The following is a 24,828-nucleotide window of genomic DNA, read 5'->3' as shown; positions in this document are numbered from 1 at the left end:
GCCATGCCACTTTAAAAACATAGGCTGTGGCCATTCTTATGAATGTGCCAATCAGCTTATGCAGCAACTTTGAGGGATCTCTGGACGTGGACATCAAGATCCTTCTTTCTCCACACTGTTAAGAATCTTGGCATTAATCTTGTATTCTGCCTTCAATTTCAACCTTCCAAAGTGAATCACTTCCCACTTTTCTAGGTTGAACTGCATCTGCCACTTCTCAGCCCAGCTCTGAATCCTATCAATATCCCATTATAACCTACAATAACTTTCCATGCTTTGCACAACACCACCAACTTTTGTATCATCTGCAAACATTCCACTTCCTTATTCAATTCTTTTATAAAAATCACAACGAGCTGGCATCCCAGAACAAATCCCTACAGAAGACCACTGGTCACTGACCCCCAGGCAAAATACATTCCTTTAACAACCGCCTTATGCCTTCTGTGGGCAAGCCAATTCTGTATCTGGATCCCACTGTTCCTCCTGGCCTTGCTTCCATGTATGGGTCTCATAGCTACTGATTGTCCTCCTATGAAATTTGCCTCTCAAAGGTATCGTTCCTTTATGAAACCACGATACAAAATTGCCTACAAAATGGTTTCTGAAATGGAATGGAGGTGTTGTCACGGTTATTCCGGAGATGACTGTTCAGTGAGTCTACCTGGATTGATTGAGGAAGAGAGCTCAAGGCCTGATAACAAACAACCAGAGGAAGGTAAGGCACTCTGTTTCTGGCCATTCAGCCCCTTCCTGCATTGTACACCACACTGGGTGGGGCTTGGTCCTGTCATCAGCAGCTCCACACTTCCTAGCAGGTCATTGATTATCTCCTCATTGTCTGATCACAGGTGGAAACAACTTGGATAAATCTCGTCAGATGGAGGAGAAGATCCACAGCCTAACCCAGCAAGTCCATAAACTGCAGAACACCATTGAAACAATGACAGAGAAGTTTCAAGAGGAAATGCAGAGAGTGATCGAGAGAGCAGTGAACGGGGAACAGCCAGCCGATGCTGCCTCTCACACAGACATGAAGGAGACCATCAATGAGATTCAGAACAAACTCCAACAGATTGACAACCGAGTGAGGGAGCATGATACTGAGATTGACCTCTTGAATACCATTGGAGCATCTGGAACAGCTGGCACCCCATCTGAGGTCGGCCAGAAGTTGTCTGACCTGAAGGAGGAACTGGTACAGGAGGTGGAACTTCGAATTCAGCACTCCTGTTTCTCTTGTCGGGCTGACATCAAAATTCTACGACAGCAGCAGGAGACATTCAGGCAAAGGCTGCAAGATCTGGGAAGAATATTTAATAGGACTGAGCAGCACAATCGGCTTCTCATAGAGGGCATGCACAAACACCTCACTGGGCTGACTACTTCAGTGGATGACTCCTGCTGCCGGGAAACAGAGAGCATTCAGGCAAAGGTGGAGGATATTGAAGGCAAGCTTGTGTCCCTCTCTGATGTGGTGACTGGACTGGAACAGAGGTTACACAGAAAGTCTCCATCTCCTGGTTTCTCTTCAGGAACCTCTCTGTGGGATGATCAATTGCAAAATCTTGGACAGAAACTGAATCTGACTGAGATGCGCCTTGAGAAGCACATTGTGAGCCAGCTGGAGCATCTGAGAAATGAATTTGGGGATAAAATCCATGAGAATGAGGAACGGATCAACACAGTGGTGTCTGTTCTGGGCAACTCCACAGCCTTTGATGACTGGCTGAGAGAGACAGTTCGTGGAATAGGTGAGGATGTCACAACTCTGAAGAAGAACATGGGGGAAGATGGACACAACCTGGAGTCAGTGGTGAGTCAACTGCACCAACTGGAGTCTAAGGTGGAAGCGGCTGTCAGTGACTGTGCTCAGAACTGTAACTCTTCACTTCTCACTCAGGATGGACAAGATACTGCTCAGATGTTGGAGCTTTTAACAAAGCTTCAGATAAGGCCAGCAGAGAATGAGATGAACATTCAGGACACTGGGAAGAGGGTGCATAACCTGACCACAGGAGGACGTTCACTGAGAAACAGACTACAACAGTTTGGGGAGGAAGTTAAGCAGTTGGAATCAATGTCTCATTCTAATGAGGACCAAATGAGATTCGTTAACTCTGGCCTCAGGGACTTGGAAGGTAAACTGCAGTCTTCAGCTGAGACCAGTTTAATGATCTGTAACACCATGAAAGATGAAGTCCTTCGGAGCGGGGAGGAAACAAAGAGAAAAGTTGAACAGCTGAGTGAGGAGCTGGAAAAAGTGAGGCAGAGATTCAGCCGTTTGGAGAGTGATTGCAGACACTCCTGCTCACGAGTTCAGACTGAATTCAACAAATTTAAAGTGGAGCTTGGTGACCCAAACAAACAGTATGAAGACTTGCTATTAAAAATAGAAAACTTCAACAATACGCTCCAAAGGCTTGGAATGTTTGGTGGCAATTTGGGGATTGATCTCGGATCGATAAATGGGGAGCTACGAGATGTCATCTTAACCTTCAACTCAGTAAATAATACAATAAAGGCCCTTCAAGACATTGTCCATCAGCAAGGCCACAACACCGATAAACTGAACACGACCTTCTACATAAATGCCAATAAACTGAAGACAGACATCAGCAAGTTCCAGGAGAAAACATCTCACATTGAGGACATAGACAAAAAGCTTGAAATCCTCCAGGATGACTTAGGGAAGGTGAGAAGCCAGATAGTGGTGGAGGGCAGTAAATTCAAAATTTCTGGAGAAAGGCTAGAAGAACGAATGTCCAGGATGGAGCAAGTCTGCAACAAGCTAGATTCTGTCTCGCAGAGTTTGGAGAAGATCAAAGAGGGTTTAAACCGACACGTTTCAAGCCTGTGGAATTGCCAACAGGATTTCAATGCCTCATTGCAGAGACACTCTGAAGAGTTACAAAATATCAAAAATACTCACCTAACAAATCTCAAACAGAAAATATCATTGCTCAATCATTCGGTGTCTGAGATACACACAGAAATTCACAACTTCACCATGCAGGAATTCACAGGTGAGTTCAATGACGAAATCGAACTAAAACAGATTCATTCTGTTCTGGTGGGAATAATCTGTCACTGCATAACACGAGGGCACAGTACTGGTGGGGATGGGTCTGTCACTGTATAACACTGGCATACAGTACCAGTGGTGATGGGTCTTTCACTGTATAACACTGGGGTACAGTACCATTGGAAATGGGTTTGTCACTGTATAACACTGGGCTACAGTACTATTGGAACTAGGTCTCTCACTGTATAACACCGGGGTACAGTACTGGTGGGGATGGGTCTGTCACTGTATAACACCAGGGTACAGTACCTTTGGGGATGGGTCTGTCACTATATAGCTGTGGGGTACAGTAACCATGGGGATCACTCTGTCACTGTATAACACTGGTGCGCAGTACCAGTAGTGATGGGTCTGTCAGTGTATGAATCCACCAGCTATCTCACCCTAGATCCCTTACAATGTACAGTATATCACCTTCCAGACTCAATGTGGACAGCATACACAAAATTCTGGAGGACTTCATCAGGTCTGGCTGCATCTATGGTGCTAGATAAACAATCGACGTTTTGGCTCAGTAAGAAAGTGGGAAGTAGCCTGAATAAGATGGTGGGGGGAGGGGCAACGTGTACAAGCTGGCAGGTGATAGGTGAGAACAGGTGAGGGGGACAGTGGGTGGGTGTGGATAAAGTAAGAAGCTGGGAGGAAAAGATAAAGGGCTGAAGAAGGAATCTGATTGGAGGGGAGAGTGGACTATGGAAGAAAGGAAGGAAGGGGACAACTAGAGGTAGGTGATGGGCAGATGAGAGGAAGAAGCAGGGTGAGAGGATAACTAGAAAGGGGAATGGAAAATGAGAGAAGAAGTTGGGGAAGAAGTTATCAGGTTAGGAAAATCAATGTTCATATGTCAGGTTGGAGGCTTCCCAGATGAATTATGGGGTATTGTGCCTCCAACCTGAGGGTGGCCTCATCGTAGCAGTAGAGAATGCCATGGACTGACATGTCAGAAAGTAGCCACTCATTTCAATTCAACTTCCTATTCCCATCCTGAAAGCTTTTTTTAATCAATAGAAAGAGGGTCAGAATCACCTTTAATATCCCTGGTATATTTTGTGAAATTTGTTAACTTTGCAGCAGTAGTACTATGCAATACGTGATAACAGAGGGGAAAAAACTAGAATTTCTGTAAGTATATATATATTTTTTTTCCTCTGGGTTTACTGCCGAAGCTTTCCCCATGAGTGGGTGTAGCTGCCAGGCAGCAGAGGTTTGAGATCAGAGTTTCCCTTCTCCTAGATCATATTCTGCATTGAGGTCGGTGACCAGTGGTGTGCCTCAGGGATCTGTTCTGGGATCCCTACTCTTTGTGATTTTTATAAATGACCTAGATGAGGAAGTGGAGGGATGGGTTAGTAAGTTTGCTGATGACACAAATGTTGGGGGTGTTGTGGATAGTGTGGACGGCTGTCAGAGGTTACAGCACAACAACAGGATGCAAAACTGGGCTGAGAAGTGGCAGATGGAGTTCAACCCAGGTAACTGTGAGGTGGTTTATTTTGGTAGGTCAAATATGATGGCAGAATAGAGTAGTGTGGAGGATCAGAGGAATCTTGGGGTCCAAGTCCATAGGACACTCAAAGCTTCTATGCAGGTTGACTCTGTGGTTAAGAAGGCATATGGTGCATTGGCCTTCATGAACCGTGGGATTGAGTTTAAGAGCCAAGAGGTAATGTTGCAACTATAGAGGACCCTGGTCAGACCCTTCTTAGAGTACTGTGCTCAGTTCTGGTCGCCTCACTACTGGAAGGATGTGGAAACCATAGAAAGGGTGCAGAGGAGATTTACAAGGATGTTGCCTGGATTGGGGAGCATGCCTTATGATAATAGGTTAAGTGAACTTGGCCTTTTCTCCTTGGAGCGACAGAGGATCAGAGCTGACCTGATAGAGGTGTACAAGATAATGAGAGGCATTGATTGCATGGATAGTCTGAGGCTTTATCTGAGGGTTGAAATGGCTAGCATGAGAGGGCATAGTTTTAAGGTGCTTGGAAGTAGGTACAGAGGAGATATCAGGGGTAAGTTTTTTTATGCAGAGGGTGGTGGTGAGTACATGGAATGGGCTGCCGGTGGCGGTGGTGGACGTGGAAACCATAGGGTCTTTTAAGAGACTCCTGGATGGATACATGGAACTGAGAAACATAGAGGGCTATGGGTAAGCCCAGGTAGTACTAAGGTAAGGACATGTTTGGCACAGCTTTGTGGGCCGAAGGGTCTGTATTGTGTTGTAGGTTTTCTATGTTCTATGTTCTAGATATATATATATTTAAATAAGTCCTGTTTTAAAAAAAGGAAGTGAGAAAGTAGTGTGGTAGTGTTCATGGGCTCAACGTCCATTCGGAAATTGGATGGCAGAGGGGATAGATAGATAGATAGATATACTTTATTAATCCCGAGGGAAATTTGGTTTCGTTACAGCCGCACCATCAGGATGAAACTGTTGATGCTTTCTTGATGGTCTCTCCTTCCTGACAGTTACAAGGAGAAGAGACCATTTCCTGGGTGGTGAGGGTCATTAATGATGGAGGCCGCATTGTGAGGTACTGCTTGTTGAAGATGCAGTCGCTCTGTGAAGGAGGCTGGTGCCCATGATGGAGCTGGCTAACTTTACACCTCTCTGCACCTTACTTCGATCCTGTACAGTAGCACCCCTCCACTCCACCACCGCGGCCACCAACCACCCCCCCCCAGGCCAGATGGTAATGCAACCAGTCACAATGTTCTCCATTCTACATCTGTAGAAATCTGTGAGTGCTTTTGGTGACATACCAAATCTCCACAAACTCCGAATGAAATATAGCCACTGTCTTGTCTTCTTCATAGCTTCATTGATATATTGGTTCCAGGTTAGATCCTCCGAGATATTGACACCCAGGGAACATGAAATTGCTCACTCTCTTCACTTCTGATCCGCCTATGAGGATTGTTGTGTGTTCCCTTATCTTATCCTTTCTGAAGTCCACAATCAGCTCTTCAGTCTTACTGACGTTAAGGTTGTTGCTGTGACACTGCTCAACTAACTGGTGTATCTTATTCCTGTACACTTCCTCATCACCATCTGATCTTCTACAAACAATGGCGGTATCATCAGCAAACTTATAGATGGCATTTGAGCTATGCCTAGCTACCCAGTCATGAGTATAGAGAGGGTAGAGCAGTGGGCTAAGCACACATCCCTGAGGTGTGCCAGTGTTGATCAGTGAGGTGGAGACATTATTATCAATTGTGGTCTTAAGTTAGGAAGTCATGGATCCAGTTGCAGAGCGAGGTACCGAGGCCCAGGTTCTGTAGCTTTTCATTCAGAACTGTAGGAATGATGGTGTTAAATGCTGAACTATAATCGATGAACAGCATCCTGGCATAGGTATTTGTATTTTCCAGGTGATCTAAAGCCATGTTGACAGCCAGTGAGATTGTAGACCTATTGTGGAGATAAGCAAATTGCAGTAGGCCCCAGTCCTTGCAGAGGCAGCAGTTGATTCCAGTCATAACCGACCTCTCAAAGCTCTTCATCACTGTAGATGTGAGTGCTACTGGATATTGGTTTTAAGGCAGCTCTCCCTGCTCTTCCTGGGCACTGGTATGATTGTACTTTTGAAGCAGATGGGAAGTTCCAGCTGTAACAATGAGAGATTGGAAATGTCTTTGAGCACCTCTGACAGTTGATTGGCACAGATCTTCAGAGCCTTACCAGGTAGATCATCGGAGCCTGTTACCTTGCGTGGGTTCACCCTTTTGAAGGCCTGACATCGGCCTCCGAAACAGGGATATCAGGGTCACCAGGTGCAGCAGGGATCTTCACAGCTGTAGTTATCTTCTCCCTTTCAAAGTGAGCACAAAAAGCATTTAACTCATCTGGGAGAGAAGCATTACTGCCGTTCATGATGTTGGGTTTCGCCTTATTGAAAGTAATGTCCTGAAATAATCCCTGCCAGAGTTGATGTGCATCCAATATCACCTCCAAACTCACTTGAAATTGTCCTTTAGCTCTTGAAATAGCCCTCTGCAAATTATACCTTGTACAGATCTGGGTCATCAGACTTGAATGCCATAGCTCTAGCCCTCAACAGACTATGAATCTCCTGGTTCATCCACGGCTTTTGATTGGGTATGTACAGTAAGTTGTGGTAGGCACACATTCATCCACACGGGTTTTAATGAAGTCAGTGACAGCTATGACATACTCATTCAGACTCGAAGATAAATCTCTGAATACGGTCAGGTCCACTGATTCAAAGCAGTCTTGTAGGCGTTCCTGTGCTTCCCTTGTCCATACCGTCCTGGTACTGAGTACCGGTGCTTCAGTCTTCAGTCTCTGCCTATAATCGGGGAATAGTGGAACAGCCAGGTGATCAGACTTCCCAAAGTGTGGGTGTGGAATAGCACAGTAAGTGCTCTTGATGGTGGTGTAACAGTGGTCCAGTGTGATGGTTCCTCTGGTACTACAAGTGATTTGTTAGAAATAATTATTTAGAGACCTTTCCAAGCTGGCCTGGTTAAAATCCCCCAGAGAAATGGGAAAACATTGGGATGTGCTGCTTCATGCCTGTTGATCACATCACTTAGTTTGTTTAGAGCCTGTTTGACATTGGCCTAAGGTGTAATGTACACCACTACCAAAAGATCACGGAAATCTTAGCAGTAAGTAAAATGGATGACACTTGATCACGAGGTGTTCCAGGTCTGGTGAACAGGACTCGAACAGCATCGCCATGTTTGTACACAATAAGGAGTTAGTCATGAAGCTCATTCCTCTCCAACTGTTGTATCTTGGCAGTGTATTGTGAATCAGTCAATCTGAATCATTGTGTCCAGAATGAAGGGGTTAACCAAGATTCCATGAAGCAAAACACACAAGTGATCCTACTGTCTCTCTGATACAGACAGCACCCTAGCTCTGAGATCATCAATTTTATTTACCTGGGACTGTAGGTTTGCCAGCAAGATGGGCAGTACTGGGAGTCGAAAGTTTTGTTTTCATAAACGAACTCCTAGCCCAGCTTGGCAACCTCTCTTTCGCCATCTTAAAAGCGAACCATCCCAGTGCCTGCAACCAGTTTTGTTGATTTTAAGTAGCAATAGATTTACTTTAATCGCATGAAAATGGCGATACTAACAGTACAGATTTTAGATGTAGATGTGGTTTCCATCTGTAGCAGTCTGAGATGGGAGTATTCGATAGGAGCCTTTGATGGGAATAAAGGGAGCCTTTTCTGGTTGGCTGCTGGTGACTATTGATGCTCCACAGGGGTCTGTGTTGGGGCCAATTCTTTTTACGTTATATGTCAATGATTTCGATGATGTAATTGATGGCTGTGTTGCAAAGTATGCAGACGATATGAAGCTACGTGGAGGGACAGGTTGTTTTGAGAAAGCAGGGAGGCCACGGAAGGACTTAGACAGATTAGGAGAATGGGCAAAGAAATGACAGATGGAATACAGTGTCGGGAAGTGTACGGACATGCACTTCGGTAGAAAAATACAAGTGTAGACGATTTTCGAAACGGAGAGAAAATTCAAAAATCTGAGGTACAAAGGGACTTTGGGAGTCCTCATGCAGGATTCCCTAAAGATTAATTTTCAGGTTGAGTCAGTGGTGAGGAAGGTAAATGCAATGTTAGCATTTATTTCAAAAGGACTAACATATAAAAGCAAGGACATAATGTCGGGATTTTATAAAGCGCTGTAAGGCCTCACTTGGAGTATTGTGAGCAGTTTTGGGCCCCTTACCTAAGAAAGGATGTGTTGAAACTGGAGAGGGCTCAAGGGAGGTTCATGAATATGTTTCCGATTTGAAAGGCTTTCCATGTGAAGAGCATTTGATGGCCCTGGACCTGTACTCACTAGAAATCAAAAGAATGAGGGGTGACCTCATTGATCTTTCAAAAGTCGATAGATTCTGGCATGGTTCCGGATGACTGGAAGATTGCAAATGTCACTCCGCTATTTAAGAAGGGGGCAAGGAAGCAAAAAGGAAATTATAGACCTGTTAGCTTGACATCGGTGGTTGGGAAGTTGTTGGAGTCGATTGTCAAGGATGAAGTTACAGAGTACCTGGAGGCATATGACAAGATAGGCAGAACTCAGCATGGATTCCTTAAAGGAAAATCCTGCCTGACAAACCTATTACAATTTTTTGAGGAAATTACCAGTAGGCTGGACAAGGGAGATGCAGTGAATGTTGTATATTTGGATTTTCAGAAGGCCTTTGACAAGGTGCCACACATGAGGCTACTTAACACGATAAGAGCCCATGGAATTATGGGAAAGTTACATACGTGGATAGAGCATTGGCTGATTGGCAGGAAACAGAGAGTGGGAATAAAGGGATCCTATTCTGGTTGGCTGCCGGTTACCAGTGGTGTTCCACAGGGATCAGTGTTGGGGCCGCTTCTTTTTACATTGTACATCAACGATTTGGATTATGGAATAGATGGCTTTGTGGCTAAGTTTGCTGACGATACGAAGATAGGTGAAGGGGCCGGTAGTGCTGAGGAAATGGAGAGTCTGCAGAGAGACTTGGATAGATTGGAAGAATGGGCAGAGAAGTGGCAAATGTAGTACAATGTTGGAAAGTGTATGGTTATGCACTTTGGCAGAAAAAATAAACGGGCAGACTATTATTTAAATGGGGAAAGAATTCAAAGTTCTGAGATGCAATGGGACTTGGGAGTCCTCGTACAGGATACCCCTAAAGTTAACCTCCAGGTTGAGTCAGTAGTGAAGAAGGCGAATGCAATGTTGGCATTCATTTCTAGAGGAATAGAGTATAGGAGCAGGGATGTGATGTTGAGGCTCTATAAGGCGCTGGTGAGACCTCACTTGGAGTACTGTGGGCAGAAAGGATGTGCTGACGTTGGAGAGGGTACAGAGAAGATTCACTAGAATGATTCTGGGAATGAGAGGGTTAACATATGAGGAACGCTAGTCCACTCTTGGACTGTATTCCTTGGAGCTTAGAAGAATGAGGGGAGACCTCATAGAAACATTTCAAATGTTAAAAGGCATGGACAGAGTGGATGTGGCAAAGTTGTTTCCCATGATGGGGGAGTCTAGTACGAGAGGGCATGACTTAAGGATTGAAGGGCGCCCATTCAGAACAGAAATGCGAAGAAATTTTTTTAGTCAGAGGGTGGTGAATCTATGGAATTTGTTGCCACGGGCAGCAGTGGAGGCAAAGTCATTGGGTGTATTTAAGGCAGAGATTGATAGGTATCTGAGTAGCCAGGGCATCAAAGGTTATGGTGAGAAGGCGGGGGAGTGGGAATAAATAGGAGAAAATGGATCAGCTCATGATAAAATGGCGGAGCAGACTCGATGGGCTGAATGGCCTACTTCTGCTCCTTTGTCTTATGGTCTTATGGTCTAAATAGTGGAAGACCTTGATAGAGTGGATGTGGAGAGGATGTTTCCCATGGTGGGAGAGTATTAACCATAAGACCATTAAATATAGGAGCAGAATTAGGCCATTTGGCCCAGCGACTCTGCCCTGCCATTTCATCAAGGCTGATCCAATTTTCCTCTCAGCCCCAATCTCCTGCCTTCTCACTATATCCCTCCATGCTCTGACCAATCAAGAATCTATCAACCTCTGTCTTAAATATACACAAAGACTTTTCCTCTGCAGCTGCCTGTGGCAACGAATGCTGCAATTTACCACTCTCTGGCAAAAGAAATTCCTCATCTCCATTCTAAATGGATGTCCCTCTTTTCTGAGGTTGGGTTGTGTCATCTGGCCTTAGACTCTTAATTAGAGCTTTAAAAGCTGCAACATAATTTTCTGACTTTTGAACTCAGTGCCTCAATTAATAAAGGCAAGCATACCATATGCCTTCTTAACCTTCTGATCAACCTGTGTAGCCAATTTCATGGAGCTATAAACTTGGACCCCTAGGTCTCTCTGCTCAGCAGCACTCTTGCCTTCGACAGTGTTCTATCTCAAGTAAATACATGTTTGGCACAGTATTTGGGCCGAAGGGCATGTATCGTGCTGTAGGTTTTCTATCTTTCCATGTTTCTATCTGTTTACATTTGTCCTGCCAAAGTTTACTAACTACGGACAGTTTATTTAATTTACATTTGACCTACCAGCGTTTACTAACCAGGGACAGTTTAGTTCATTTACATTTGACCTATCAGAATTTACTAACTTAGAAACATAAAACATAGAAACATAGAAAACCATAATGAATGCAGTGGATAGAGGGGAACAGGTGGATGTCATATACTTGGATTTCCAGAAGGCGTTCGATAAGGTGTCGCACAAGAGACTTATAAATAAGATACGGATGCATGGAGTCGGAGGAAGTGTATTGGCATGGATAGTGGATTGGTTAACCAGTAGAAGGCAGAGAGTTGATATAAATGGATGTTTCTCTGGTTGGCAGTCAGTAGTGAGTGGGGTGCCGCAGGGGTCGGTGCTGGCCCCACAGCTGTTTACCATTTATATTGAAGATTTGGAAGAGGGTACTGAGTGTGGTGGAGCAAAATTTGCTGATGACACTAAACTGAGTGGAAAAGCAAATTGTACAGAGGATGTGGAGAGTCTGCAGAGGGATATAGATAGGTTAAGTGAGTGGGCCAAGGTCTGGTAGATGGAATACAACGTTGGTAAATGCGAAATCATCCACTTTGGAAGGAATAATAGAAGAGCAGATTATTATTTAAATGGTGAAAGATTGCAGCATGCTGTTGTGCAAAGGGACTTGGGAGAGCTTGTTCATGAACTGCAAAACGTTGGCTTGCAGATACAACAGGTTGTTAAGAAGGCAAGCAGAATGTTGGTCTTCATTGCTAGAGGGACTGAATTCAAGAGCAGGGAGGTCATGCTGCAACTATACAGGGTACTGGTGAGGCTGCACCTGGAGTACTGTGTGCAGTTCTGGTCTCCATACTTGAGGAAGGATATACTGGCTTTGGAGGCAGTGCAGAGGAGGTTCACCAGGTTGATTCCAGGGATGAAGGGGTTAACCTATGAGGAAAGATTGAGTCGCCTGGGACTATACTTTCTGGCGTTCAGAAGAATGAGAGGGGATCTTATAGAAACATACAAAATTTTGAAAGGGATAGATAAGATAAAAGTAGGAAAGTTGTTTCCATTGGTAGGTGAGACTAGAACTAGGGGACATTGCCTCAAGGTTCAGGGGAGAAGATTTAGGATGGAGATGAGGAGAAACTGTTTTTCTCAGAGAGTGGTGAATCTGTGGAATTCTCTGCCTAGGGAAGCAGTTGAGGCTTCTTCACTAAACATAGAAAAAATAGGTGCAGGAGTAGGCCATTCGGCCCTATGAGCCTGCACCGCCATTTATTATGATCATGGCTGATCATCCAACTCAGAACCCTGCACCAGCCTTCCCTCCATACCCCCTGATCCCTGTAGCCACAAGGGCCATATCTAACTCCCTCTTAAATATAGCCAATGAACTGGCCTCAACTGTTTCCTGTGGCAGAGAATTCCACAGATTCACCACTCTCTGTGTGAAGAAGTTTTTCCTAATCTCGGTCCTAAAAGGCTTCCCCTTTATCCTCAAACTGTGACCCCTCGTTCTGGACTTCCCCAACATCGGGAACAATCTTCCTGTATCTAGCCTGTCCAATCCCTTTAGGATTTTATACGTTTCAATCAGATCCCCCTCAATCTTCTAAATTCCAATGAGTACAAGCCCAGTTCATCCAGTCTTTCTTCATATGAAAGTCCTGCCATCCCAGGAATCAATCTGGTGAACCTTCTTTGTACTCCCTCTATGGCAAGGATGTCTTTCCTCAGATTAGGGGACCAAAACTGCACACAATACTCTAGGTGCGGTCTCACCAAGGCCTTGTACAACTGCAGTAGTACCTCCCTGTTCCTGTACTCGAATCCTCTCGCTATAAATGCCAGCATACCATTTGCCTTTTTCACCGCCTGCTGTACCTGCATGCCCACTTTCAATGACTGGTGTATAATGACACCCAGGTCTCGTTGCACCTCCCCTTTTCCTAATTGGCCACCATTCAGATAATAATCTGTTTTCCTATTTTTGCCACCAAAGTGGATAACTTCACATTTATCCACATTAAATTGCATCTGCCATGAATTTGCCCACTCACCCAACCTATCCAAGTCACACTGCATCCTCTTAGCATCCTCCTCACAGCTAACACTGCCGCCCAGCTTCGTGTCATCCGCAAACTTGGAGATGCTGCATTTAATTCCCTCATCCAAGTCATTAACATATATTGTAAACAACTGGGGTCCCAGCACTGAGCCTTGCGGTACCCCACTAGTCACTGCCTGCCATTCTGAAAAGGTCCCGTTTATTCCCACTCTTTGCTCCTGTCTGCTAACCAATTCTCTATCCACATCAATACCTTACCCCCAATACCGTGTGCTTTAAGCTTGCACTCTAATCTCCTGTGTGGGACCTTGTCAAAAGCCTTTTGAAAATCCAAATATACCACATCCATTGGTTCTCCCCTATCCACTCTACTGGTTACATCCTCAAAAAATTCTATGAGATTCGTCAGACATGATTTTCCTTTCACAAATCCATGCTGACTTTGTCCGATGATTTCACCGCTTTCCAAATGTGCTGTTATCACATCTTTGATAACTGACTTCAGCAGTTTCCCCACCACCGACGTTAGGCTGACCGGTCTATAATTCCCCGGTTTCTCTCTCCCTCCTTTTTAAGATACAGTTCGATAGGTTTTTACATAGTAAGGGATTTAAGAGTTATGGAGAAAAGACAGGTAGATGGAGCTGAGTTTATGGACAGATCAGCCATGATCTTATTGAATGGTGGGGCAGGATCGATGGGCCGGATGGCCTACTCCTGCTCCTTGTTCTTATGTTCTACAGCACAATACAGGCCCTTCAACTCACAATGCTGTGCGAAACACGTACTTACTTTCAAAATTACCTAGGGTTACCCATTCTAGGCTCTATGTACCTATCTAAGACCCCTTCATATCTGCCTCCACCACCGTTGCTGGCAGCCCATTCCACACACTCACCACTCTCTGCATAAAAAATTTACCCCTGACATCTCCTCTGTACCTACTTCCAAGCAACTTAAAACTGTGCCCTCTCATGATAACTATCTCAGCCCTGGGAAAAGCCTCTGACTATCCACATGATCAATGCCCCTCATCATCTTATACACCTCTATCAGGTCACCTCTCATCCTCCATTGCTCAAAGGAGAAACGGCCAAGTTTACTCATCCTATTCTCATAAGGCATGCTCCTCAATCCAGACAACATCCTTCTAGCAACACACACAAAATGCTCATGGAACACAGAAGGCCAGGCAGCATCCATAGGAAGAGGTACAGGCAACTTTTCGGGCCGAGACCCTTCGTCAGGACTAACTGAAAGAAGAAATAGTAAGAGATTTGAGGGGGAGGGGGAGATCCAAAATGATAGGAGAAGACAGGAGGGGGAGGGATGGAGCTAAGAGATGGAAGGTTGATTGGCAAAAGGGATACCAGGCTGGAGAAGGGAAAGGATCATGGGACGGGAGGCCTAGGGAGAAAGAAAGAGGGAGGAGAGCCCAGAGGAAGATGGAGAGCAGGCAATGAGTTATAGTAAGAGGGACAGAGAGAGAAAAAAGAGAGAGAAAGAAAGGGGAAAGAAAGAATGAATAAATAAATAAATAAATAAATAAATAAATATGAATAAATGGATGGATGGATTGAGAAGGTAAGAAGGGGAGGAGGGGCATTAGCGGAAGTTAGAGAAGTCAATGTTCATACCATCAGGTTGGAGGCTACCCAGACAGAATATAAGGTGTTGTTCCTCCAACCTGAGTGTGGCTTCATCTTTACAGTAGAGGAGGCCGTGGATAGATATATCAGAATGGGAATGGGACATGGAATTAAAATATGTGGCCACGGGGAGATCCTGCTTTCTCTGGTGGACAGAGCGTAGGTGTTCAGCAAAGCGGTCTCCCAGTCTGCGTTGGGTCTCACCAATATATAGAAGGCCACATCGGGAGCACCGGACTCAGTATATCACCCCAGCCGACTCACAGGTGAAGTGTCGCCTCACCTGGAAGGACTGTCTGGGGCCCTGAATGGTGATAAGGGAGGAAGTGTAAGGGCATGTGTAGCACTTGTTCCGCTTACAAGGATAAGTGCCGGGAGGGAGAACGGTGGGAAGGAATAGGGGGGATGAATGGACAAGGGAGTCGCGTAGGGAGCGATCCCTGCGGAAAGCAGAGGTGGGGAGGGGGGTAAAGATGTGCTTGGTGGTGGGATCCCGTTGGAGGTGGCGGAAGTTATGGAGAATTATATGTTGGACCCGGAGGCTGGTGGGGTGGTAGGTGAGGACAATGGGAGCCCTATTCTTAGTGGGGTAGTGGGAGGATGGAGTGAGAGAAGATGTGCGTGAAATGGGAGAGATGCATTTGAGAGCAGAGTTGATGGTGGAGGAAGGGAAGACCTTTTCTTTAAAAAAGGAGGACATCTCCTTCGTCCTGGAATGAAAAATCTCATCCTGAGAGCAGATGCAGCAGAGATGGAGGAATTGCGAGAAGGGGATGGCAGGGAGGAAGTGTAAGGGCATCTGTAGGCTTATAAGGCTATGGACTCTCACAGCTACCTGGACTATTCCTCTTCCCACCCTGTCTCTTGCAAAAATACCATCCCCTTCTCGTGAGGGATTCCGTTGGAGGTGGCAGCAGTTACGGAGAATAATATGTTGGACCCGAAGGCTTACGGAGAATAATATGTTGAACATCTTTCCCTCCCCCCCACCCCCGCCCTCTGCTTTCCGCAGGGATCGCTCTCTACGTGACTCCCTTGTCCATTCGTTCCCCCCTTCCCTCCCCACTGATCTCCCTCTTGGCACTTATCCTTGTAAGTGGAACAAGTGCTACACATGCCCTTACACTTCCTCCCTTATCACCATTCAGGGCCCCAAACAGTCCTTCCAGGTGAGGCGACACTTCACCTGTGAGTCGGCTGGGGTGATATACTGCGTCCGGTGCTCCTGATGTGGCCTTCTATATATTGGCGAGACCTGACGCAGACTGGGAGACCGCTTTGCTGAACATCCACGCTCTGTCCGCCAGAGAAAGCAGGATCTCCCAGTGGCCACACATTTTAATTCCACATCCCATTCCCATTCTGATATGTCTATCCACGGCCTCCTCTACTGTAAAGATGAAGCCACACTCAGGTTGAAGGAACTACACCTTATATTCCATCTGGGTAGCCTCCAACCTGATGGCATGAACATTGACTTCTCTAACTTCCGCTAATGCCCCACCTCCCCCTCGTACCCCATCCGTTATTTATTTTTATACACACATTCTTTCTCTCACTCTCCTTTTTCTCCCTCTGTCCCTCAGACTATACCCCTTGCCCATCCCCTGGGTTCCCCCCCCCCTTGTCTTTCTCCCTGGGCCTCCTGTCCCATGATCCTCTCGTATCCCCTTTGCCAATCACCTGTCCAGCTCTTGGCTCCATTCGTCCCCCTCCTGTCTTCTCCTATCATTTTGGTTCTCCCCCTCCCCCTCCCACTTTCAAATCTCTTACTAACACTTCCTTCATGTTAGTCCTGAAGAAGGGTCTCAGCCTGAAACGTCGACTGTACCTCTTCCTAGAGATGCTGCCTGACCTGCTGCGTTCACCAGCAACTTTGATGTGTGTTGCTTGAATTTCCAGCATCTGCAGAATTCCTGTTGTTAACATCTGCAACCCTCCAATCCTCTGGAACCTCTCCCATCCCCATTGATGATGCAAAGATCATTGCCAGAGGCTCAGCAATTGCCTCCCTCACCTCCCACAGTAGCCTGGGGTATATCTCATCCGGTCCCAGTGACATATCCAACTTGATGCTCTCCAAAAACTTCAGCATATCCTCCTTAATGTCTATATGCTCAAGTCCACTGTAAGTCAACCCTACAATTGCCAAGGTCTTTTTCCATAGAGAATACTGAAGCAAAGTATTCATTAAGTACCTCCATTACCTCCTCTGGTTCCATACATACTTTTCCACTGTCAAACTTGATTAGTCCTATAATCTCACATCTTATCCTCTTGTTCTTCACATACTTGTAGAATTCCTTGGGGTTTTCCTTAATCCTGCTCACCAAGGCTTTCTCATGGCCTCTTCTGGCTCTCCTAATTTCATTCATAAGCTCTTTCCTGCTAACCTTATAATTTTCTAGCTCTCTATCATTACCTAGTTTTTTGAGCCTTTCATAAGCTTTTCTTTTCTTCTTCACTAGATTTTCTACAGGCTTTGTACACCATGGTTCCTGTACCCTACCATCCTTTCCCTGTCTCATTGGAACGTACCTTTGCAGAACTCCACACATATATCCCCTGAATACTTGCTACATTTCTGCCATACATTTCACTGAGAATGTCTGCTCCCAACTTATGCCCCCAAATTCCTGCCTGATAGCTTCATATCTCCCTTTACTCCAATTAAGTGTTTTCCTGACTTGTATGCTCCTGTCTCTCTCCAATGCCATGGTAAAGGAGATAGAATTGTGATCACTGTCTCCAAAATGCTCTCCCATTGAGAGACCTGACAACTGATCAGGTTCATTTCCCAATACCAGATCAAGTACAGCCTCTCTTCTTGTAGGCTTGTCTAAATATTGTGTCAGAAAACTTTCCTGAACACACCTAACAAACTCTACCCCATCTAACCCTTTGCTCTAGGGAGATGCCAATCAATATTGGGGAAATTAAAATCCCCCATCACGACAACCCTGCTATTATCGCACCTTTCCAGAATCTGTCTCCCTATCTGCTCCTCAAGGTCCCTGTTACTATTGGGTGATCTATAAAAACACCCAGTAGAGTTATTGACCCTTTCCTGTTTCTAACTTCCACCCACAGAGACTCTGTAGACAACCCATCCATGACTTTCTTCTTTTCCACAGCCGTGACACTATCTCTGATCAGCAGTGCCATGCCCCACCTCTTTTGTCTGCCTCCCTGACCTTTCTGTACTCGACGTAACCATTCCTGCCCTTGAGCCATCCAGGTCTCTGTAATGGCCACAGCATCATAGCTCCAAGTACTGATCCATGCTCTAAGCTCATCTGCTTTGTTCATGCTACTCCTTGCATTAAAATAGACACATCTCAAACCATCAGTCTGAGTGCATCCCTTCTCTATCCCCTGCCTATCCTCCTTCTCACACTGTGTACAAGCTTTCCCTATTTGTGAGCCAACCGCCCCTTCCTCCATCACATCAGTTCGGATTCCAACCCCCAGCAGTTCTAGTTTAAACTCTCCCCAATAGCCTCAGCAAATCTCCCCGCCAGGATATTGGTCTCTCTCAGATTCAAGTGCAACTCATCCTTATTGTACAGTTCATGCCTGTCCTAAAAGAGGTCCCAGTGATCCAGAAATCTGAATCCCTGCCGCCTGCTCCAATCCCTCAGTCACGCATTTATCCTCCACCACACTTTATTCCTATACTCACTGTCTCAGGCAGTAATCCTGAGATTACTACCCTTGTGGTCCTGCTTCTGACTATCTTTCCTTACTCCCTGTAGTCTGTTTTCAGGACCTCCTCCCTTTTCCTACCTATGCCATTGGTACCAATATGTACCACGTCCTCTGGCTGTTCACCTTCCCACTTCAGGATATCGTGGACATGACCAGAAACAACCCAGACAGTTTATTTCGTATACCTTCGTCCTACCAGGGTTTACTAACTTGGGACAGTTTATTAAGTGGGGCGACACTTCACCTGTGAGTCTGTTGGGGTTACCTACTGTATCTGGTGCTCCCAGTGTGGCCTCCTGTATATCGGTGAGACCTGACATAAATTGAGAGACCACTTCGCTGAACATCTACCCTCTGTCCATGGGATCTCCCAGTGGCCACCCATTTTAATTCAACTTCCTAGTCCCATTCTGATATGTCCATCCATGGCCTCCTCTACTGTCATGATGAGGCCACACTCAGGTTGGAGGAGCAACACCTTATATTTCATCTGGGTAGCCTCCAACCTGATAGTATGAACATCGATTTCTTGAACTTCCGGTCATGCTCCCCCCACCCCCTTCACCAATCCCATTCCCCTCTCTCTCCTTATCACTTTACCTGCCTATCATATTCCTCTGGGCTCCGCTCCTTTTCTTTCTTCCATGGCCTTAGAGCCATAGAACACTACAGCACAGAAAACAGGCCATTCAGCCCTTCTAGTCTGTGCTGAAACTTTATTCCGCTAGTCCCATTGACCTGCACCCAGTCCATAACCCTCCATGTATCTATCCAATTTATTCTTAAAATTTAGGAGTGCTCCCACATTTACCACATCAGACAGCAGCTCGTTCCACACTCCCACCACTCTCTGAGTGAAGAAGATCCCCCTAATGTTCCCCCTAAACCTTTCCCCTTTCACCCTAAAGCCGTGTCCTCTCGTATTTATCTCTCCTAATCTAAGTGGAAAGAGCCTACTCACATTTACTCTGTCTATATCCCTCATAATTTTGTAAACCTCTATCAAATCCCCCCTCATTCTTCTATGCTCCAAGGAATAAAGTCCTAACCTGTTCAATCTTTCCCTGTAGCTCAACTCCTGAAGACCCGGCAATATCCTAGTAAATCTTCTCTGCACTCTTTCAATCTTACTGATATCCTTCCTATAGTTAGGTGACCAGAACTGCACACAATACTCCAAATAATGTCTAATACAACTTCACCGTAACATCCCAACTCTGATACTCAATACTTTGATTTATGAATGTCAGAATGCCAAAAGCCTTCTTTACAACCTGTGACACCAATTTCAAGGAATTATGTATCTGAACTCCCAGATCCCTTTGTTCCTTCGCACTCCTTAGTGCCCTACCATTTATTGTGTATGTCCTACCTTGATTTGTCCTTCCAAAATGCAACACCTCACACTTGTCTGCATTAAATTCCATCTGCCATTTTCTGGCCCATTTTTCCAGTGATATAGACAACAAACAACAATGGTCCCAGCACAGATCCCTGAGGCACACCACTAGTCACAGGCCTCAAGTCTGAGAAGCAATCATCCACTACCACTCTCTGTCTTCTCCCGCACGGTCAATTGTTCTCTCCAATCAGATTCACCCTTCTCCAGCCTTGTATCTCTTTCACCAATCAACTTTCCAACTCTTTACTTCACCCCTCCCCACTCCCACCTATCACCTTGGGGTTCTCCCTCCTCTCGCCTAACTTCCTTACTCTGACTCCTCATCTTTAGACAGTGGGAGGAAACCAGAGCACCCAGAGGAAACCCACACATTGCATGGGGAGGACATCCAGACTCCTTACAGAGGACACTGAGATTGAACGCTGAGCTGTAATAGTACCATGCTAACTGCTACACTACCGTGCTGTTATTCTGGAAGTGAGTGTAAGTGCTCCTGGACAATAATTGCTCTTCTGGGACATTGGTGTAATGCCATCTTGTTGATAGAAGTTGTGGATTTAGAAGTATAAATAGTCAGACTGGTGCCTCTGTGTGCTGTTGTTAAAGAATGTACCATGGTTGTACTTGTGTTCCAGATTTGCAGAGGTTCATATTGTGGCTGAATCACCCAGCCAAGTGCAGCTTCAATCCTCTCAGGGGAGGAGTTGGTAACAACAGGAGAGAGTGAGGGTAATGCTTGGGTGGGTGGGGAGCAGGGGGAAGAGGGGTGGTAGAGGTGGAGTATCATTCAGTTCCTCTCCAAGTAACCAGGATTATGGAAACAGTGGTTCAATTTATCGGCTTGTGAAGACAGTGTGACAAGTTCAGATCTGCTTCTTCATTCTGTTGTCTTTTCCAGGTGCTGAAGGACCTCGTGGACCTCCTGGACCACCTGGACCCCAAGGTAATGCGTACATCCTAAATCCACGGTCTTCCACCTTCCACCACTTCCACTCATTGATATGCCTACTTCCACAGGGGTTTAGATATCAGGCCATGTTCTCCTTAAAAGCTCCACTGTCCATCATCAGCAACCTGCTGGCTGTTGTTGACAAGAGTTATTGGGCACACTGAACAACAACATGCTGAAGACAGTTGGTGTCTTCTAGCATTTTGTGTGTGTTGCTCCAAGTTCTGTTGATTCAGGAATCATTTCTATCAACCAGCAAGTTGTGTCTGTCACACAACTTTTTAAGAGAGCTTCAAGAGGGTTGCATTTGGTAAAAGAAACCAGGGCAGGACTCACAGAGTAAAATGATAGGGCCCTGGGGAGTGTTACAGAACAGAGTCCCAGAAGTATGAGTAGGTAGTTCCTGGAGAATACAGACATAGGTAGACAGTATGATAAAGAAAACATTTGGCTGAGATATAGTGGAACATCTGACATGCATACAGAGATTCAGAGGTAGGTCGTTTACACAGAGGGGTGGGTATGTTGACTGCACTGCCAGAGGTGGTGAGGCTAATACATTAGGGACATTGAAAAGATGCTTAGATAAGCACATGGATTTATTAAAATGGAGGATAATGAAGAAGGGATGGTTAGATTGATCATGGAGTAAGTTTATATAGATTGGTACAACATTGCGGACCAAACTAGGTAAATGTGACTGTGGTGTATGGATTGATTTCTTTTTCTTTCAGTACAATGACTCCCCTCAGTACTAATTATTGACTGATAACTTTGATTTCTTAGGCCCTCTGCAAAGTGAATATACACGTTAACTTCACCTCCAAGTGTGTGTCTTTATTTACAGGGGTGCAGTGCTAGCCGGAGCACGCCGGAGCACACCGGAGCGCATCTGGCACCTCTTTAAGAAAAAAGCCGAAATAAACAAGTTAATTAATTAGGTGCCACCCAAGGTGATTTGAGTATCTCAGAAGCTGCTGATCTCAGCAGTGGATCAAGCTGAGGATTTAACAAGATGTTTTTGCTCATAGAACAGCAACACACTGGATGTTTTTTTGTTTTTGGCATCATTCTTTGTAAACTCCAGAGTCTGCTGTGCATAAAAAATCCCAGGAGATCAGCAGTTTCTGAGATACTCAAATCACCTTGAGTGGCACCTAGTTAATTAGTTTGCTTATTTCTTCTTTTTTCTTAAAGATGTGCCGGTCGCACTCCAGTGCGCTCCGGCTAGCACTGCACCCCTGTTTATTTATTTCATATTTAGTTGTACAGTCACAACAAATTGGCGACAAGTACAAACCTGAATGTCTGTAAATATCACCAACTGCACTGACAGTTACGAGATGACAGGACTCAGAGGAAGGGAGAGAGACAGTGAGAGGAAAGAGTGAACCAGTACAGAGAAAGCAGTCATGGATGCTAGCACAGGGATGCATGAATGACAGTGCACAGTACACAGTGGGAGATGCACAACTCTCACTGCAAAGCTAAAATGAAAGTAACATGGTGATGACCTTAGTTGGGAAAGATGACAAACTTGATAGTGCTATTGAGGACTGGGAATCATATGTCAAGAGGTTTGAACTGTATTGTAATGCTAACAACATGGATGAGGAAAGAAAGTCTCCACACTTTTTCGCATAATGGGTGTTAAAATGTAGTCTCTTACGCAATTTAGTAACTCCGGAAAAGTCAGCAAGCAAGATGTCTGACGAAATTGTTGAAATTTTACAAAAACACTTGAGCCCAAGAAATAGAAATAGCTGAAAGATTTAGCTTTCACAAAAGAAACCTGTCAAAGGATGAAAGCATTTCTTAATACTTTGCAGAACTGCGCAAACTTTCCCAATATGTTAACTTTGAAGAGGGACTTTCTGATGCTTTAAGGGACAGGCTTGTATGTGGCATGGATAGTCAAGGAATTCAAAAGAGACTACTATCAGAAAGAGGACCTAACCTGAGAATGGACTTTGACTATTGCAACATCAATGGAGAGAGCAGCAACAGATGCATCAGAATTACAGAAAATGGGTTTAGAATATGAAACACACAAAATCTCCCTGAATGGAGTAAGAAGCCAAAAATGTTATCGATGTGGCAAATCCTCTCATTATGCAAATTACTGTTTGTTCAAAGAAAAAGTTTGCAGAAAGTGTCACAGACAAGGCCTCATAGAGTGTGCAAATCAGACGAAAAGCACAACCAAAGAGAAAAACCACACCGAGTGAAAAGCTTCAAACACAAAACTAAACAAATTCATAAAATGACTGAATGTGAAACTGAATCAGACAACACAGAGTCTGACAAAGATGAGCTTTTATGCCTAGAACTGTATAGCATTACTGAAGCAGATCACAAAAGCATATGGATAACAACTGATGTGTCTGGTGTCAAACTGAAACTGGAGCTGGATACAGGGCCAGCTTCATCTGTAATTTCAGAGGACGACTACAAGAGACTGTTTTCGAAGCTAACACTAGTAAGACTTCAGTGATGCTTAAGACCTACACAGGTGAAGAAGTGTCTTCTAAAAACAATTTGAAAATGAATGTGATGTATAGTGGGGAAAAAACAGCAGTTACAGTATTGCTTATATATTGAAAAGTGGAGGGCCATCTCTTTCAGACATGAATGGTTGAGAACAATCCAACTAGACTGGCAAACAGTCAAAGCTCTCAATATGTCATCAACAGGCAACAGCATCCCATATGGTAGCACTAATCAGAGACTGGCACAGCTGCTTAATGCTAATAAGAAGGGGTTTGAGAAGGGTATTGGTAAACTCAAAGGCATGAAGGCCAGAATTGAACTGGATGTAGCAGCAACACCAATATTCCATAAAGCGTGACCATTGTGTTCTAAAGTGGATGCTGAACTTCAGAGCTTGGAGGCGTCTGTTAATTCTCCCCAAGGTTGAGTGGAGCAACTGGGCCATGCCCATTGTCTCAGTAATCAAGAAAGGGAAGGCCAGAGCTGTTCGCATATGCAGGGACTGCAAAGCGAGCATCAGCCCTGTGCTGCGTACTATCCCCTGCCGTGGCAAAGACATTTTTTCATCTTTGGTAGGCAGGAAGAGGTTTTCAAAGATTGACTTGTCACAAGCCTATCTGCAAATGGAGATTGAGGAGTCAAGCATGAAGTTCCTCAAAAGCAACACTCATAAGGGACTGTTCCAGTATAATCATTTCGTCTTTGGTGCTGCATCAGCTGCAGTAATTTGGCAAAGAGCAATGGAACAAGTGATCCAAGATATCCTAGGTATGCAATGCTACCTTGATGACATCATTGTGTCTGGCAAGAATGGTGAAGAGCACCTCCAGAACCTTGGTAAATTGCTTACCAGGCTGAGTGAGTATGTTATGTTCTGTGTGCAAAGAGAGAAATGTGAGTTTTTCAAGAATGAAATCTCATATTGTGCACATGTCATTGACAAGCATTGCTTACGTAAGTCACAAGAGAAGGTTGAAGCAATGTTGCATGTACTCAAACTGGGAAATGTTTCACGACTCAGGTCATACTTGGGCCTTGTAAACTACTACCACTGGTATCTCTCAAATCTTGCTGCAGTGCTGCATCCATTGAATGCATTGTTGCAGACATGAACAAAGTGGACATGGTCAAAACGATGTGAAAGAGCATTCAAGGAAAAAAAAGGAGATCAATAACATCTGATGAACCGCTCACCCATTATGATCCGTTTCTGCCCATCAGACAGGTGTGTGAGGCATCCTCTTATAGCATTGGAGCTGTTTTGTCACACATTATGAAAGTTGGATCTGAATGCCCAATTGTACTTACATCAAGATCACAGATGAGTGAAGAACGCAACTAAGCTCAGATCAACCGTGAGTCTCTTAGTCTAGTACGGGGAGTAAAGAAGTTCCAACACTACCTCGACCGGCAAAGGTTTACTCCAGTGACAGACCACCTGCCCGTTATTTTCA

General features: G+C 45.0%; 1 protein-coding gene across 1 annotated transcript in view; it reads left to right on the top strand.

The window, feature by feature from the left end:
* emilin1b (elastin microfibril interfacer 1b) overlaps positions 1 to 24,828 on the top strand; it is an 83,294-nt gene that overhangs the window by 37,464 nt on the left and 21,002 nt on the right. Inside the window, exons 4-6 of the mRNA XM_072264673.1 lie at positions 555 to 718; positions 852 to 3,026; positions 20,834 to 20,878. Coding sequence (XP_072120774.1) covers positions 555 to 718; positions 852 to 3,026; positions 20,834 to 20,878 — 2,384 coding nt within the window. The remainder of the gene's footprint in view (positions 1 to 554; positions 719 to 851; positions 3,027 to 20,833; positions 20,879 to 24,828) is intronic.

This window comes from Mobula birostris, chromosome 8 (genome assembly GCF_030028105.1).
Source record: "Mobula birostris isolate sMobBir1 chromosome 8, sMobBir1.hap1, whole genome shotgun sequence".
Taxonomy (NCBI): Eukaryota; Metazoa; Chordata; class Chondrichthyes; order Myliobatiformes; family Myliobatidae; genus Mobula; species Mobula birostris.
The sequence above is the reverse complement of the archived record's forward strand: the minus strand, read 5'-3'. Positions and strand labels throughout refer to the sequence as shown.